We start from the raw sequence: 18,548 nt of genomic DNA, 5'->3' as shown, positions 1-18,548 counted from the left end.
TTAGCCTCAGCCAAACCTCTGGGGACTGTGGACTCTGTGCACACTGTACCCATTTGGGAACAGTATATACAGAGCCACTTTCCTACATTACACACCTCATGAAGCTATGCGTGTGGAAACTTGGATCCACATTTAGGACACTTTTAAAAAGGAGTCCTTTCCATGAGCCGAAGGCCCAAAGGCGCAGGTAGGCCCGAAGGCCTGCGTCGACCGTAATCGAAGATTTGATGGTCTGGTAGAGATGCGTGTCGAAGGGGAACGCGATCGAAATAATACCGAAGTAAGGGTGAGGGTTTCGCGTCGAAAAGATGATCGGTAACGACACCGAACTGGAGCGCGATTAACACATCCGAGCCCGATGGCGGAAAAAAAACCCAATCTGACGATGGAGTCGATGCCCATTCGCACTATTGTCGGATTATAAGGAGGAGCCACCTATCCCGTCACTTCCAAAGACTTTCCAGGACAACAACAAAGTGCAAACATCCGGGCCCAACACCAGATGGCGATCTATGCATAAGTGTGTGATCTACAGCTCATATGCCTCGAACAGGTGTGTTTAGTATAGAGGTTTGAACCTCGGGTTTGAATCCAGAGATGCATAGCCAGGCGTGCCTTCTTAAAAGGACACTGGTATTTACCGCTCTGGCAGCTGTGCCTTCAGCATCGACGGAGCTCCAGATTTGATGGTTAGAAATAAGTTGTCCCTTCCTTATCAGGTCCTCAGCTCTATCCTTATGTTCTTGGGGTAGATATTGGATCAATTGTTCCATCACGTGCCAATGTGCACGGTCGTATCTAGCTAGCAACGCTTGCGTGTTGGATATGCGCCAGAAGTTTGCTGCCCGAGATGCTACTCTTTTCACCAAAGCGTCAAGAAGCTTAGATTCTTTATCAGAGGATGGAGCATCTCCTGTGGTTTGGGAGTTAGCCCTTTTGCATGCATTAGACACTACTAGCGAGTCCAATGGTAATTGTCCCCTAATGTACGCTGGGTCACATGATGCAGACCTATATTTTTTGTTTATGCTAGGGGTAATGATACGTGCCCTGACAGGATCACTACAGAGGTCATCCACATGTCTGATCACACCCATGAGCATTGGTAAAGTGTGTGTGATGACTTTTGAGTAGTGCTAAGGGTCTTGAAATGGAAATCTTGTTCGAGGGAATCTTTGTGGGGCTGCACCCCATGGTAATTGGCAGCCCTACCCAGCAATTCAAAGTAACCTACACTATTGTCTGGAGGAGAGGGTTTGGTAGGATATAAGTCAGGATCATTGCCTGTGGGCGAGTTAATGTTATAGTCATCCCATGGGTCTGCAGGTATTGGCTGACTATCGTCATCCCCATTCCCGTTATCATCCCCATCATCCTGCTTGTCAGGTGAATGTGGCGAGTGCTGAGGTGAAGTAGGCACAGATATAGACTGTGGAGAAGGAGGAGATGGGATAGGAGGAGGAAGAGGAGGAGGAGAAGGGTTAGTTCAGACAGTCCTCTTCTTCAAAGGAATGTGATATTCCTCTTCCGCATCAGTGCTTCTTTTCAGAGTCACTGCGGTGGTGATATGCCCAGTTTTTGGATGAATATACAGCACTTTTTGTTTTGGGTCCGGTTTTTCGAGCACATCATCGAAACAATGCTTTTTGGGTGATTTTGGTGCCTGCGGTTGTTTCGGCGCTAAGGTTTCGGTGTCAAAGGTTTGGGGGCTGGTGTTTTTGGATCCGAAGTGTGTTTCGGTGCAGAGTGTTGAGGGTCGGTGCCGGACTAAGATTTCGATCCAGAAGATTTCAGCTCGGTGCCTGATTTGGCGTGGGCTTTTTCGGTGCCGGAAGGCTTTTTCACAAGCTTCGGTGCCGGGCCAGAAGGGGGGGGCGTTGGAAGCGTGATCTCTGTGCCGACCGGAGCCAGAGGGCGCGGGTTGGTCCGGACCCTTTTTTTTCGGTTCAGGGGGATTTTGGGGCGAGGGAGGATCTGTACTTACAGTACGCTCTCCCTGTGGGATGTCTTCATCCTGGTCGGAGCCGTACTCGGAAACGGAGATCAGTTCCTGTTTCGACCCCATTAGCATCGCCGGCTTATTCCTCCGATTCAGTCCCGAAGAGGTCCAAAATGGAGCTTGTGTGCTGCTTCTGCATGTGGCGACGTCGAGCCCGAAGGTCGCATAGCACTTCTTGGAGCAGAAAGCTTTGCACGCAACGCAGTCCTGTTCACTGTGCTCAGGAGACAAGCACAGGTTGCACACTTTGTGTGAGTCGTGCGCGGGTATTTCGCGTAGCACCGAGTGCAGAATTTAAATGGAGTTCGTTTCATTGACTGTAGGTCGACCCGACGCGGTTAGGCCCGACTGCCTATCATGAGCTCTCCGATCGAAAGAGGGTTTTTGTCAATAAACACGACACGCGAAGGATGGAATACGCGATCGGAAACAATACTGTCAAGGTAGAGTGCCTTGCGCACCAAGGGAAACCGAAGGGACGGTGTCGAACCGGAGTGCATCGACTAACATCCGAACCCGATGGCGGAAAAAAACAATCTATGCATAGCATATGATCTACAGCTCATATGCTTCGAACAAGGGACAGTTGATTCTCCTTTAACTGGTCATGAGATAGTGGCATAGAGGGAGGGGTTATTACAAAGGGGAGGGAGTAGCTCCTTCAGACGATTTGCAAAATCCATCTGTCCAATGTAATTTGGGGGGAGTGGGGGGTTTGACCAGACTTCTGGCTACCCGACCCACGAGGTCTGTGGGTACCGTGGCCTTGGCCATGCAGAGGCTGGGAAGCCTGGCACATTCAGCTCGGTGGCTGCGAGGGAATTGGCATGGTCAGAAGCCCCTTCTGTAGCCACAAAAGGAGTGAAAAGTGGATTGGAGAGACATGGGGCCATAGAAAGGCCAAAGAACTTAGCCGTAGCACAACTGTCCTTGAAGCACTTCAGCTTGGAATCCGCCCGGTCTCCAAAGAGATGGGTGCGATTGAAGGGCCTGTCCATAAGGGATGCCTGGACAACCCTGAAAAGCCAATCATCCTCAACCAGGCCTCAGGGTCACCGTCGATGAAACCCTTCTGCCCAGTGAGTCGGTCGTGCCCAGTCCACAGCGGATAGTCAACTTAGCTGCATCTCTGACATCAGCAACAGGCTGAGAGTACAGCCCAGGTCTCCTTTGGGACCTGTGGCAGCACTTGCCCAACCATGTCCCAGAGTGTGGGGATAACAGCAAAAAATGCATGTGGTGTTCACAGGCCGCAATGCTAGGCTAGCGAAAGAAAACAACTTCTTCCCGAAGGATGCCAGCTTCTTGGATTCCATATGCGGGGGAGCAGTAGGAAATGTGCCACCAAGTTCTCAGGGGTAGGGTGTTGGGAGAGGAAGTTTGGGTCGCCTGGTGCAGGTGGTGGGCAACCGTCCTATTCACAGGAGCCCCTCTGTTAGGTTTGGACCAAGTCCCCAAAAGGATGTCAGTGAGGGAACCACTGAATGGGAGTAGTGGTTCGAATGTGGGGACTTCTGGTTGCAGCACCTCTTAAGATGTAAGTCTCGACTGCCACAGAGGGCATCTGAAGGTCAAGGACCACAGATGACCTCCGCACCACTATTGCTCACAAAGCTCCTTCCCCCATAGCCATGGTAGCGGGAGAAAGCAGACCAGTATCTGGAGAGGTATCCAGTCCACAGGCTTCACCCAGTTCCTCACACCAGTCCATTCTAGGGTTTTCCTCTTATGGCTGGTATTCTTCAGGGTCCAGCAACCCCTCCTATTGTTCCCCAAGTCCTAACCCAAGGGAATGGGGCTCTAGCTCCAATCGATGAGACAAGGCTCCTGCCAGCACTAAATGCGGCATCTGATGACGCCCATCCAGCTCCATATCGGCAGTGGGGATCAGAATAAAGATAGAGCCGCCGGGTGCGTCTGCACCGGGACCAGGGACGGGGAAGGTTGAAGTGGTACAAATAGTGCCGGTCCGGATCCAGGAATGGCTCCATGAGGCCAGACTGTAGCAAGGGCCAGAGCAGCCAGCGCGGAACCAGAGGAGACCCCCTTCGACCCAGCAGAGCCCAAAGATGCAGAGTCGGGCCACCCAAAGATGACGAGCTTGTCCTCGTAAAATTCCTTTAGTTGGGCACGAGTCGCTCCGGCTCCCAGAAAATCGGGGAGGCGCAGAGAGGGCCCAGGCGCGGGTTCTAACGTGAAGCCCGGCTTCAAATGTTAATGTTCTCTCGTCTCGTTGGCCAACAGTCTAAGACCTCTTTTTCTGCCCGACTTACCCGAATGTCCAGAGTACCTGGAGTAGGACGTCGACCTTGGATCTTGCGAGCACACCCGGGGCCTTCCTCTCACCCGCGAACCACAAATGACGCAGGGCTGCACGCCGGGCCGCTATGAGCTCCGGCAAGTCCTTCGGATTTATGGTGTGGCAATCAGAGCATGACTTTGGGCCGTGGTTGTGTTCCAGAAAGCAAAGTCAGACAAGGTGCAAGTCCGTCACCAACATCGGCCGATGACAGGCTCTGCAGGGCTTGAATCCCGCTTTCTTATATGACATCCTACACACCAGAAGGAAAAAAAAGTACTAAAAAAAAGTAAAACTAATCCACTCAAACAGTGACTGAGGGGTAGCTCTTCGGACCAGCACTGGCTGCCACTTAAAGAAAAAACAAATTGATGTTAACGCACTTATATAGGTGCCCCGGACATTACTTACGGAGCGGACGATGCATTCGGAGTCGAACAACGCCACCTACCGGTGCACAGGGGTACTGCTCACGGACAATCTTCTGGATCCAGTCTGACGCCTGGGAAATTCAAAGGTATGGAATATGTGTCTAGAAGTCTCGATCAGATCCAGATGAATGAGGATGTTCTAAAAAGCAGTATCTTTTATTTCAAGGGTAGCCATTTAGTACCCCTGTTGAGCGCACAGAGATTATGAATGGGTTGCAGAAACAACTTCGATAGCTCCCTTCTGAGGTATCACTTGGACTGCCTCTAGGAGACGTCTGCAATGGTCTGGAGTCACAATGTATGGGTTTGGTTGATGTGAGAAAGTGCCCTCTTTCTCCATGGTTGCCGCCACTTTTTAATGAATTGCTGATGTGCTTTGACTGAGTGTGCCCTGGGCTCCTGCTAATCAGGTACCCAGGGCCTATGTTCTTTCCCTAAAACTGTATTGAAGCCTAAACCCAATTGGCATCTCTGGCCACAGGTCCGTCTCTGGTAAATGATACCACAGGTACCCAGGGAACTGTGACCAGAGAAGGCCTCTAAGGGCTGCAGTACTTATTGTGCCACCCTTAGAGGTCCTGTACCACTACACTCACACACTGCCTTTAGAGGCTGCTTGTTTTAGTGCAGAACAAAGTTAAGAGTCGGCATGGCACACATCGCTGAGTGCCATGCCTACAACCCACTGCCCTGGCATAGGTCAGTCACCCCTCTAGCTGGGTGCACTATACCAGTGGTGAGGGTACAGGTGCATGAGCCCTGTACCATTACAGTGTCTAAGTCCATTCTTAGACATTGCAGTGCAACTCAGTGGCCTGCTTGCCAGCAGCCACCAACCGGAGGCCCCCTATCCCCCATTGGATAACATTGGGCCTCAGCACTCTGCACCCGGCCGCTCTAGTGCCGCTGTGGGTTTAACGAGAGTGCATCCTTGCCCTGGGAGAACCCTTGTTCTAACCCCAGAAACTCAACCCCAAATACCGATTACTTACCTGGTATCCGTTAACTTAATTTCTCTCCATAGGAACCTATTGACTGTTTTTCTTTGAAAAATGTTTTAAGTGTGGAGTTGATTTGTTTGGAAACCAGGAAAATAACCATTGTGCAAAACTTTCCTTACCTTTTCTCTAGGAAATGTCCCAGTGTGATATCTAGGCATATCACACTGAGTAGAAAAAGTTATCTAAAAAGTAATCTCAAAAGTAACGTTAAAGTAACTTACCTGTAATTTTCATTGCAAAGTCGATACAAAGTATATGTACAGCATTGCACAGTATTGCATTACCAGTAATTCAAACTGTAATCATTTCAAAGTACATTTACAATTGCATTTCAAACTGTAGATTTACTGCAAAGTATTTATCAACTTACCTGTGCCAGGCTTGCTTGGTTCAAGAAAATAAAATAAATAAAAAGATATTTTCTAATAAAAAAACTATTGGTCTGAAGTTCAGTCTTTGAGTGTGTGAATTCACTATCCCAAAGTGAGGTATAGCGTGCACAGAGTCCAGTGGAACCCCAAAGGTAGGCAGTGGTAAAGTTAGATGGCACCTCATTCTCTATTTGTGGTGGTGTGGTCGAGCAGTAGGGCAGTATTAGAGGACAGTGTTAAGCATTTATTGTACACACTCAGTCAGCAAATGAATTCACACACTCAAAAGACTGAACTTCAGACCAATTGTTTTTTGTATCAAGAATATTCTTTGTTATTTTATTTCCTAGAACCAAGCAAGCCTGGCACAGGTAAGTGATAAGTACTTTGCAGTAAATATACAGATTGTAACACAGTTTGGTTTGCAATTGCAAATGTACTTTGATTTGATTACAGTAGTGTTACTGATAATGCTTTTCAGAATACAGTACATATACTTTGAATGGGACTTTCAGTAAGATTACAAGTAAGTTACTTTTGGATTACTTTTCTTACTCCTAGTAGTATACATGGATACTACGAGTAAAATCGTTTTTGTTAAACAGTACAATTTTAAAGAATTTATTTACGTTTTCAAACTCTACACTTAAAAACTTTTCCAAGAAAAACAGTCAATGTAGTCCTATGGAGGAAAATAGTTGTTCTACCTACTGCTCAGCCAGTGTGACTGTAATGACAGAATGCTGGTGAGTGGAATGTTGATGAGTGTGTGAGTCAGTTAGTAGATGGGCTGAGCAGCAGGAAGGCCGCTCCTGATGGGGCTCTGCTTAACATCTTATCCTGAATAAATATACTTGGAAGAAGCTACATGGAATTGGAACATCTTTTATTCTCACTACAATAGCGTTATCGGTTTTGACGCAAGTATTTGGTAGTGGGAGTAGAGGTTTTGGGGATAAACTCAGGGGTCCCCCAGGGTAAAGGATGCACTCTAGTTACACCCTCAGTGGCACTAGGGCGGCCGGGTGCAGAATGCTGAGGCCCAATGTTATCCAGTGGGGGATAGGGGGCCTCCAGTTGGTGGCTGCTGGCAAGCAAGACACTTGTTTGTGGGAGCAAAGCTCCTGGACTTTAGCTCAGGGCAAATGGGGAAACAAAGGTGCACCCTCAGCGGCACTAGGGCGGCCAGCTGCAGGTTGCTGTTTCCACATCGGGCGCCCTGTTATTTTCAATGGGGAACCTCCGGTTTGCAAAGGCACTGCAGGCTTGGGGACGTAGGTCTTCTGGGTACAACCACCACTTCGAGAAGTTAGGGGTTGGTTGGCCACCATCCGTTTGGCCACCCAAGGCCGTGGGGCGTCGGGTACAGGGGTGCCTTTTGGGGTTGGATCTTCTTACCAGCGCCTGGTCACGTTTGGGGGGTGGGGGGACCTTCTGGATTTAGGCTGTAGGTGTCGGCTGGAGGATTGAGGCAGGTCAGGATCGCAGAGGTGACCTTCTCGTGGTGTTTGCCCACTCGAGCTTGGGCCGTGGACGGCAGGTGCAGAGTATGGCGGATTTGCAGTTTCCGGCCGGAGCCAGAGGTTGCAGATGAACAAATCCGGTGTTCGCAGGAGACAAAGCCTTTGTGGTTGAAGGTAGGCAGGTTCTCCGGGGTTTTCAAGGGTGCTGGCTGCAGGACACAACGGGACTTCGCAGGAGCAGGTTCGAGGGGGACTCAGGCCGGTAGGGCTGGGGCCAAGTCAGTGGGCGACTTCCTCTTGTTAGCTGCTGCAAGGCTGTTCGGTCCTTCTTCTTGCAGTTTCTTCTGGTCTGAGGAAGCAAGGTTCAGGGGTGCCCCTAAATACTAGATTTAGGGGCGTTACTGGTAGGTAAAAGGCAGGGACCAATGGGTCCCTTTCCTGGGGTGGGTACACTTCCTATTATGCCACCCTCCAGTGGGAGGGGGGCATGAGCCAGTACCTGGTTGTCTGAGTCCCCCCATCTGTAAGATAGCAGGGATTGGGAGTTGTGCTTTACCTCACCATCACCACCTAAGGGGTGGAGTTGGCAGAGGTGGGCACAGCTATCTTCCTCACTTGTTTTTCCCGCCGGTTCTCCCACCCAAAGTGGGTGTCAGAACCAGCGGGGACCATTGCTGAAATCAGCAAGTGGCCTGGGGAAGCTCACAAAGACGGCACGCCTTTAAAGCTTCCCCTTCGTGAACCCTGCCTATCCTGGGAGAGGAGGCTTGGCACACTGTCCCAAGATGTGCATTGTTTCAAGCACCAGAGAGCAGCAGGCTGTCGACCCAGGGGTCCAGAAACATGTCTGGTGGTGGCAGCTGAAAGCAGCCACTCAGCCTGGACACTAGTGGTGGGTTCGTTTTCAGGAGGCATCTCTAAGATGCCCTCTGTGTGCATTTTTCATTAAATCCCACACTGGCATCCGTGTGGGTTTTAATGTGCTGAGAAGTTTGATACCAAACTTCTCAGTTTTCAGTGTAGCCATTATGGTGCTGTGGAGTTCGTAATAAGAAACTCCCAGCACCATATACTCTTAATGGCAGCACTGCATTTACTATGTCGAAGAATGGACTTAGACACTGTAGTGGCACAGGGCTCATGCACCTGTACCCTCACCACTTGTATAGTGCACCCAGCTAGAGGGGTGACTGACCTATGCCAAGGCAGTGGGTTGGAGGCATGGCATACAGAGATGTGTGCCATGTCGACTCTTCACTTTGTTCTGCACCAAAACACGCAGCCTGCAAAGGCAGTGTGTGTAAGGGTACAGGACCTCTAAGGGTGGCACAATAAGTGCTGCAGCCCTTAGAGGCCTTCTCTGGTTGCAGTGCCCTGGGTACCTGTGGTACCATTTACCAGGGGCTGACCTGTGGCCAGAGATGCCAATTGGGTTTAGGCTTCAATGCAGTTTTAGGGGGAAAACATAGGCCCTGGGTACCTGATTAGCAGAAGTCCAGGGCACACTCAGTCAAAGCACATCAGCAATTCAGCGAAAAGTGGGGGCAACCATGCAGAAAGAGGCCACTTTCTCACACCTGCATACTCAGATTTGAGCCAGTTCAGGGAGCCCTTGGCTCCAGTTCTGGCTCAAAACTGGACAAAGGACATGAGAGTATCCTCCCCTCTGTCCAGCCCCTCCTCTGAGAGTGACCCCTGAGTCATCCTAACCCCTTTCCTAGGGTATTTAATGGCTTACATGTGGGTGGGTCCTCAGATTCGTTGTAGGACAAGACTCAACCTGAAAACACGATACTCTTTGACCGTCTGGACACTTGGACTTCGCCTGGAACCGAGACTGCATCAAGGAAGACTCCTGCTGCTCCTGGTCTCGCTGTTCTGAAAGTCTTTATCGTCTGTGCTTCTTCCAGGATCTTCAACAGACCTGTCGCCATCAAGGACACCAGAGGCAATCTCCCTTGGAGTGAAGGAGTCACTCCCCTGCATCTGAAGGCATTGCGACAAAGCTGACCGGTCTGCTGCTCCTGACGTCCCACGGACTTGGAACGGCTCAGCAACAGATGTGGTGGCTTTGCAACTCCCTCGAGTCCTGACCTGTTCTCTTAGCAATTTTGAGGCCATTATCCCTAGTCGGAACCATTGGGACGAATCTCTGTGCACCGCGTCAACTTGACGTTGCCAGGGCTTGGTGGCTCTGCACTCCGGAATCTTCAGGCTACAAGAATTTAAAGCCACCAGCATCTCTTCCTGTCAACTGTAGAGTCCTCACTGCATCCTCTGCTCCATGGGCCTTCATCTTTCGTGAGCTTCTCGAGGTTCTCTTGCGACTCCTGTGCCTTCAGCCTGTGGATCCTCTTGAGGGTCTTCTGCTTTAGTGGGGTCCCCTGCTTGCTTGGGGCCTGCACTAACTCTCCTGCTTGTGGCGAGTCCCTTGGACCTTGATGGTCCCAACACTGCTTCTTCTTTGCTTTCCACAACTGTTTCAGCGGCCAAGGTTTGTTGGTGCTCCCACTGGACACCGACCATCTGGTTCTTGATGTGGGACAGTTCATGTACGGCTCCTGGTCTTCCACAGCATAGCCTGGTCCCCACAGCTGCAGCAACAAGATCACTGTCAACTCTTCTGAACCATTCGACATCGGTGGGCATTGCTCTTTCGTGCCTACTGGTCACTTCTGAGTGGCACAGACTCTGTCCCCTCTGCTGGCAGGTTCTGCACTTCAAGACTTCCAACGTCACTTCGCACCTATGCACCCAGCTTTCCTGGTGTAGGTATCCAGGTTCCGGGGGTATCCATGGGTGGGGTGAATCTCCACCCATCTGCCTTGCATGAGGTTTCTTCAGGGTTCACTGGGAAGGGTCCTTTTTCACCAAAACTGCAACTGCAGCTTTCCTGTTGACTTCTATTGGAAACACGGCTGTGTTTCGACTCTGCACACAGCCTCCGTGGGGTTCCTGTGTCCTTAACTTGGGTTGTTCCTTGTGTCGCCAGATCCTCTGAGGACTGCTGGTATGGTTGGTTCTGGGTTCACAATGAAGGGGAATTTGCTGCGCCCACTTATGCTGTCTGAAGAAAACCAGTTTTTCCTGGTGATGGTGCAGCATCTCCATAGCCTTTCATTTTATTTTCTTTAGCCTCCTCAACATGGAGACCAAAGAGAAATCAAAAGCCGGATCAATGGGGTGTTGTTGAACCTCAGGTCTAAAGCCAGAAAAAAGCCAAGCAAGGCGGTGGATTCTAGTGATGACTTGTTTGGAGGTTTTGTCAGCTGCATCCAAGCCACAACAACTGTTTGTCTTTCAGATTACTTTCCCTTCTGGTGCAGTCTCTGCTGCTGTCTTTCTGTGGGCGTGAGGGAGATGTTTAAGGAATCCCTCCTATTATACCTGGCAAAAATACCATGGAGTGTGTGATATGCCACTGTGTGGCAGCTCCCATGCAAACCTTTTCTCTGCCACAACAATCTTGTGTAGAAAACTGGGCTTTTGCTGCAGTTGTCTCCTCACTTTTTGCCACTCTTAGCTACTAGATGCTGATTTTCGACTCTGACAGTGCACCGAGGCCTGCTAACCAGACCTCAGAGCCAGTGCTCCTTTCTTAAATCAAAGTGATGTCAGATTGTTTCACAATCGGCTAAGGACTTTAGCACCCTTGTAAGTCCCTAGTAAATGGTACCCCAGGTATCTAGGGCAGGGGTACTAAAGAGGGTTCCTAAGGGCTGCAGGGTATATTATGCCACCCTCAGGGACCCACACACAAATTCCACAACTGACTACCATTGCAGGCTGCATGACATGGTGTAAACCATGTTTGCAAACATGACATGGCACACTCCAGTGTGCCATGCCAAAGACACTGCTTGTGCTATATATGTAAATCACCTCTAAAGTAGGTCTTGTAGCCCTAAGGCAGGTTACATTATTGCATATGCATGTGAGGACATATCTGCATGAGCAGATATGCCCCTGTAATGTCTAGTTCCACTGGTGGATATTACAAGTGAGCAGAGAAGCCATCTTAAGGTATGTACTGGCCATTGCTCTCAGAGGTCAAAACTAAAGCTTGCTCTGGCAAGAGGTGTTGTCACTGTCATTCAGAGTTTTAAGACTGAACGTTTGACAAATATACCTCTTCACCACATGACCAGCTCCAGGCAAAGCTAGCATTTCTTGGGCGGGTGGAGGGAGGGGGGGTCTTCATGGTGGATCTTCATGGGCATCATAAGATTGGTAATAAGGCCCTAGCATTAAGAAGAATGCGTCATGTGATGGAGTTCAAAAGGCACAGGCAGCCAAATGCGGAATAAAAAAAGGCTTAGTCAGTAGCAATCCCATGGGACCGAGCACCAAATTAAAAAATAAATTGCAAATCAGATGAGAACGTAGCTCTACGGATTTCCTTGCTGTTGGCTTAACTGTGATACAAAATTTGGGCATCTCAGACCCAGAGTTGCTGGTCACAAAATGAGGCGATGGACTACCTATAGCTTATGGGTGTTACAATAATATTTAGAAATTATGAGACACTGCTATGTTAACTGACTACTGAAGGAGAAGCAAAACAAATGTTCATCTACTTTGCAGTCTGCAAACCAAATTTCTGTACACTGGGGCTTAGGTAAAAGAAAAACGAAACACTAAAAATTTAAGTAAGCATTTTGTTGGCTTAATTCAAAATGAAATAATTCTCAGCTTTGTAACCTTACCACACTCTTAATCTGCTGAAAATACACCAAATCGTTCTTAACAAACAATACTAATTAGCTCTCTCCCCTCACTTCAAGGTTTAAGTATTTACCTTAGCAATACCCCTCACGCCTGTCAATAGGTCAGGCCCAAACGATAATGCACGGTGCAGTAAAGGTATGAGCTTTCGTGAATGCTCTTTATCGTTCATGACTTTCCCCCTTTATTGTGTGGTTATAAGAGGTTCTATGCACTTGTGATTAGGTTTGTAGTTTATGAAAACCATAATATATAAAATATGAAAATATTTGATTTTATGTTTCATTGAACGCGAAGACAAGACTACAAGTGGCACAACAAAGGGGAAAAGATGAAACCACCTAGTGACAACCACCAATGTTATCAACAGTGATTTAGGCTTTTTAGGATCAAGCATTGCTCAAGCACTGCAAAACATTTGTAATAAGAGCAGTAACTGACAATACTGTGTGCTAGCCGTTGCATCACTTTGTTCAGAAGTTTAAAGATTCACATTTCTGTAAGTTCAAAACTGAAATTTTTTAGGAAAAGAACACAGTAGAACGTGGTCAATTAGAATAAGGAAAAAGTGTGGAATTAACAATCTGTAACATTCTTTGTTAAATGCCATGAATTTTCAAACAGGATAGAGACTTGCAGAGCAAAAGGACTGGAACTTATTATCAATTTCTGATGTCTGTACAGGTCTATGACAGCAATAAGTCACAAAACTAAAAATTTACCAGCAGCAGGAGAAGTGGGAGGATGCCCCAGTTTGGGTGACTCAGGGTCGCCAGGGCATTTAGGTTTTGGAGCTGGAATGATCTTCTTCATCAATGGTGGCTGCTCTGAGCGGTTGTTTTCCTCCCGCTCTTGCCATTGAGCGTAGTTATGATCTAACGATGGTGGAAGAACTGCATTCGGCAGCATACCACTACTGGACAAACAATGAAAAAGAAAGTGACTGATGTTCAGGCGGGACAGACATTCTATAAATCTAAACCAATATGGGGTCTGACTCAGTTATGAAAATTAAAAAGAGCTATGGGGAAGCAAGGGCTCTGTCAAAGAGAGCAGCATGGGTACTGGTGTATCAATACAAATGCTGAGATTTCAAAAGGTAATCAGATTCAGAAAGAAGCACTTACAATTATAATGTGTGGTTTGCCGTTCAAGTTTTAGATTTGGATCAAATGGTTTCAGACAGATTACTTTGTGTAAAGCCAATGTCAATGTAGTTCTCCAGCAGAACTCTTACCTGTAGGAGTCAGACTTCAATGGTTTCCTTAAATGTAAGTTTTTAGGAATTGCTCTAATACTAGGATTCACAGTATCGACAGTTAGAAGCTCTGGAGACCCAGTTATCTGGCTTTATGTTTCCGATACTAAAAGTTATTTTCATGAAACAGTAGAAAATGGACAACAGCACACGTTCCTGGCAGGGGCTGGTGGAAGCCAGGCTTTGTAAACAATATTTTAAAATAAATGCAGCACAAAAACTAGGTCAATCTCCAATGAGTAAACTAGGGCCATTTAGGATACCTTCAGCATAAAAGTATCTCTATAGCAGCTACAAGTATCCAATTATTTGTATGTAATTTGTCAACTGAATTAAGCATGGTGTTACTTACTTATTAGCTGCTTTATTTGGTTCCCAATATCTTGACTTTTTGACACTGAACCACGGAAAAACCCGCTCCATTTGCTGAAGAGGAGTAAAAAAGATGTTACAACTCATACCTCCTTAGCTACTTCAGATGAAGTAAGAGGTTTACATTGAACACAGGGCACATGAATGACTGAATTCTGCACGAACAGGCCATGGTATGATCTATGCTGCGCCACACACACACTCAACCTTTCTGTGCCAGCCACTGCCCACATACCACTTTAGCCCTAACCCTCCTGCCTTTTTTGTTCTGTCTGCAACAGAGGACAGGAACACATGGCAAGGATTCCTCAATTTATAAAAAAGAAATACTCAGGCGAGACAGTCCTGACCCTTCTGGGTCTATATTTTGGAAATACAAAGCTTTTAAACTATGTTAAACAGAAGACCCACCATCAACAGCAGCAGACAATTAGAGAAGAAGAAGGCGCGGATGAAATTCATGCAACTATCGTACAAGGTTTTAACTAAAACAAATCCACTAGCTATATGCTCCATGTTCGATGCTCTCGTAGTAATTCAAAGTGGATCCATAGTAAAACTATTCACCACATACCTTCTACTTACCCTTATAAAGAAGGACTTGACCATACTGTTAGCTTTCTTGACTTCAAGCTGACCTCCGTCTGCGTTGATGGCAGCCTGAATAATTTTCACAATGTCATCACTGAATGACAGCTGCAGGTAAACAGATATTAAAAAAGGATGATAAATAAGTACCCAAACAACATGCACCCTGGCAATTCCTAGAGTAATGTTTTGATAGCACTGTGTGCTTCACAGTGAAAGACACCTACAACGGATGTGTATCTTCCAAGGTCCATTTTTTTCTTCACTCCCTCAAGGTCCTGCGGATGCTGTTCTTCCTGCTTAGGAACTTCTGTGAGCACTGGAGGATCAGGACCCTCAGGATAACTTTGGGATGAGAGGCTTTCCTCAATCTCTGGGTTCAAATCAGGTGGCTTGACAGTCTGTTGAAATGAAACAGGGTTATTTAAACGGGTTCAGCACTATCCACACTGCAGCTTGTTCTTAGAACAAAGGTGTAATCAACATTCAAAGGATTGCAGGTACGTGATTAGGGTTTTGCTCTGAACACGCCACAGATCCTGCCAAGAAGTAAAACGTAACTCAGGGATATCAAACAAATCTGCAGCATGCTTTCTACAGGCCATTCCGGTCACAGTGTTTAACCTACAATCCTCTTATACCAACAAATTGCTAAACCTTCATGTCCCAAGCAATGACCCACACTTGCTCCCAGTGAAATCTGTGGAGGCTGAAGGAACGAAGACATGGTGAGGACTGCAGAAGGATTATGTTACTTACTCTGTAAGCATCTGTTCGTTGCATGTAGTGCTGTAGATTCACATGAATCTGCCATCTAGTATTGAACTCGGACTGTTGCAACATGTTTTGCTTCAAAGTTATCTTTTGAGTCACAATGTCTCAGTGATCCTCCTCTGGTTGTTAACGCACATGGGCAACAAATCCATTGTTAAGACTGCTTTTTGGACAGGGGGTGAGAGTAGGTATCGAGTACTGAGTAGTATAGAAGAGTGGCCATGCAAGTAGAAAGGATTATGTTACTTACCCAGTAAGCATCTGTTCATGGCATATAGAGCTGTAGATTCACATGATTTGCATACTCCTGCCATCTAGTGTTAGATCCCGATGTTTGCAAGTTGTTTTCTTCGAAGAAGTCTTTCCAGTCACAACGTAAGGCGACTCCTCCTTTCGGTGATAGTGCGAAAGGGTATCAACGTCATTGTTAGATTGTTTTTCCGCAAGAGGGTGAGAATGGAGTGAATGAAGGTAGAATATAGATGTCCATGCATATGAATGAAAATAGGAAGAACAGCAACAACTATAGGTGTCCGGGCGCATGTGAATCTACAGCTCTACATGCCAATAACAGATGCTTACTGGGTAAGTAACCTAATCAGTTTGAAGCATGTTTGTTGTAGTCTGTGCATAGACTATAAAGCCGTATGCTTCCAAAGCGGTGGCTAACCTGTAGATGTTGCAGTTGTCTGGAAAAGTGTCTTAAGCACTGCTTGGCCTTCATAAGTTTGTTGGTGTGCTAACACATCTACACAATAGTGTTTGGTAAATGTGTGTGGTGTAGACCATGTTGCCGCCTTACATATGCCAGCTAGAGGGATGTTACATAAAAATGCCATAATAGCCCCTATTTTGCGCGTGGAATGCGCTCTAGGGGGTATATATAACGGCCTTTTAGCTTTTGCATAGCTTGTTCGAATACATTTAAGAATCCATCTTGAAATGCCAGATTTAGAAATGGGATTGCCTTTGTGAGGTGGCGCAAATGCAACAAACAGTTTTGTTTTGCGAAAATCTTTGGTCCTTTCTATGTAGTACAATAAGGCTCTTCTAACATCAACCGTGTGAAGAGCTTGTTCTGCTACTGAATCAGGTTGAGGAAAAAACACAGGTAACTCAACTTCTTGGTTAATATGAAAAGCAGTAACTAACTTGGGAAGGAATTTAGGATCGGTGTAAAGAACTAACCTGTCTTTGTGGAGCTGACAGAAGGTTTCTTTTAAGGTTAATGCATGTAGCTCACCAACTCTCCTCAATGAAGAGACTGCAATGAGGAAAGCAACCTTCCATGAAAGAAACTGTAAAGGACAAATATGTAATGGTTCAAAAGGTGGACCCATAAGCCTTGTAAGGACACTGTTAAGATTTCACACTGGTGCAGGGGGAATTCTTGGAGGTATTACCCTTTTTAACCCTTCTATGAAAGCTTTCATTACTGGAACTTTAGATGCAGCTTTTGATGTGGAACTGCTGACAGCTCCAAGAGGGCGGTGTACCATTGTTGACGGGCCCATGTAGGAGCTACTAGAATTAGTGTGAGGGATGTTTGCCTGAGTTTTCGAACCAGAAACGGAATGAGCGGGAGAGACGGAAAAGCGTAGGCAAATTGCCTTTGGAGAGTGGGTGTTAGAACCTGGAGGCGAAGTTTGGGCATTTTGCGTTGTCGACTGTGGCAAACAAGTCTATTAGTGCGAATCCCCATTGTTGGAAGTATAGAAGGAGAACTTGGGGATGAAGTTCTCACTCGTGAATTTGCTGCCTCTTTCTGCTGAGGAGGTTGGCAATTTGATTGTTTAGCCCTGGAAGGTGTTCTGCCAGAAGATAAATCCTGTGATAGATTGCCAAATTACAAATGGCTTGAGAGAGGCGTAACAGTTGGAGAAAGTGTGTCCACCCTGTTTTTGTACATAGTACATTGCTGTCATGTTTTTCATGCGGACTAGGACAACTTTGCCTATGAGGTGTGTTTGAAAAGCTTTGAGTGCTAGAAACACTGCTAGAAGTTCTAGGTAGTTGATGTGGAGACTTTTGTGATTGTCGCTCCACAGACCCTGGGTTGTGTAATGTTGAAGATGGCCATCCCAATCAGTTAGGGATGCGTCTTCTGTTTGCATGATCTGTGGAATAGGGTCGATGAAGGGCCGCCCTTTTGATAAATTATGTGGGTTTCACCACTTCGGAGAGCGACGGGTGCGGCCGTCTACCAACACTAGATTGGTTAATTGACCCTGCGACTGATTCCACCTTCGTGCTAAACACTTTTGCACGGGACACATGTAAAGTCTTGCATGTGGTACAATTGCGATGCAAGATGCCATCATTCCCAGCAGTTCCATTAATACTCTGGCTGGTAATATTTGGTTGGGTTGAAACTGTAGCATTATAGACTGAATGTTGTGAATTCTGGCTGCATTGAGAGAGGCTACAGCTTTGAGTGTCTTGATAGTGGCCCCTAGATAAGACTGCATCTGTGTAGGATGTAGGTGAGAATTCTGTGCATTGACCGTGTGTAGTTCTTACACTGTGAAACCCAATTGAAGAAGTAGGTCTATTGTGGTTGGAGTGTGAAGAAGATAGTTCTGGTAATAACTGGCTTTGATGAGCCAGTCATCTAGGTAGGGAAGACATGAATATGTTGTCTTCTGAGGTGAGCTGCGACTACTGCCAGAGATTTGGTAAATACCCTGGGAGCAATCGTCACTCCGAATGCAAGTACTTTGAACTGTTAATGTGTGCCTGCTATTACAAATCTGAGGTATTTGCGACGAGCTGGATGAATTGGAATGTGAAAATATGTGTCTTTCAAGTCTAGAGTAGACATACAATCTCCCAGCTGTAAAAGTGGAAGTACTTGTTGAACGGTTACCATGTGAAAGTGTTCCGAAGTTATGTATTGGTTTAACTCTCTGAGATCCAGAATAGGTCTTAAGGAGCGGTCCTTTTTGGGGATCAGAAACTAGAGAGAGTAAACCCCTGAACCTTGGTACTGTAGTGGAACTGGTTCTAAGGCTCCCTTTAGTAAAAAAGATTGCACTTCTTGTTCAAGCAACTGCAAGTGGTCTGGCGAGAATTTCTGAGAGTGAGGTGGAATGTTTGGAGGATTTGCGATAAGCTCCATGCCAATTCTAATATTTAATTTATTTTGATATGGCACTCCTAAGAAGGTCCACAAAAATACACAGACAAATTAAACGAGAGATACTTTACATACGGTACAAAATTCTTCCTTTATACATTGCTTCCTCCTAAAAAAGACTTTTATCAAAC

At 46.8% G+C, this 18,548-nt stretch overlaps 1 protein-coding gene across 1 annotated transcript in view; it reads right to left on the bottom strand.

The window, feature by feature from the left end:
* KMT2A (lysine methyltransferase 2A) overlaps positions 1–18,548 on the bottom strand; it is a 1,466,550-nt gene that overhangs the window by 539,104 nt on the left and 908,898 nt on the right. Inside the window, exons 16-19 of the mRNA XM_085645838.1 lie at positions 14,735–14,908; positions 14,505–14,615; positions 13,900–13,973; positions 13,012–13,205 (exon numbers count right to left, since the gene is read on the bottom strand). Of these exons, the coding sequence (XP_085501964.1) occupies positions 13,012–13,205; positions 13,900–13,973; positions 14,505–14,615; positions 14,735–14,908 (553 nt within the window). The remainder of the gene's footprint in view (positions 1–13,011; positions 13,206–13,899; positions 13,974–14,504; positions 14,616–14,734; positions 14,909–18,548) is intronic.

This window comes from Triturus cristatus, chromosome 3_1 (genome assembly GCF_964204655.1).
Source record: "Triturus cristatus chromosome 3_1, aTriCri1.1, whole genome shotgun sequence".
Classification (NCBI taxonomy): domain Eukaryota; kingdom Metazoa; phylum Chordata; class Amphibia; order Caudata; family Salamandridae; genus Triturus; species Triturus cristatus.
This window is presented reverse-complemented; position numbering and strand designations above follow the sequence as displayed.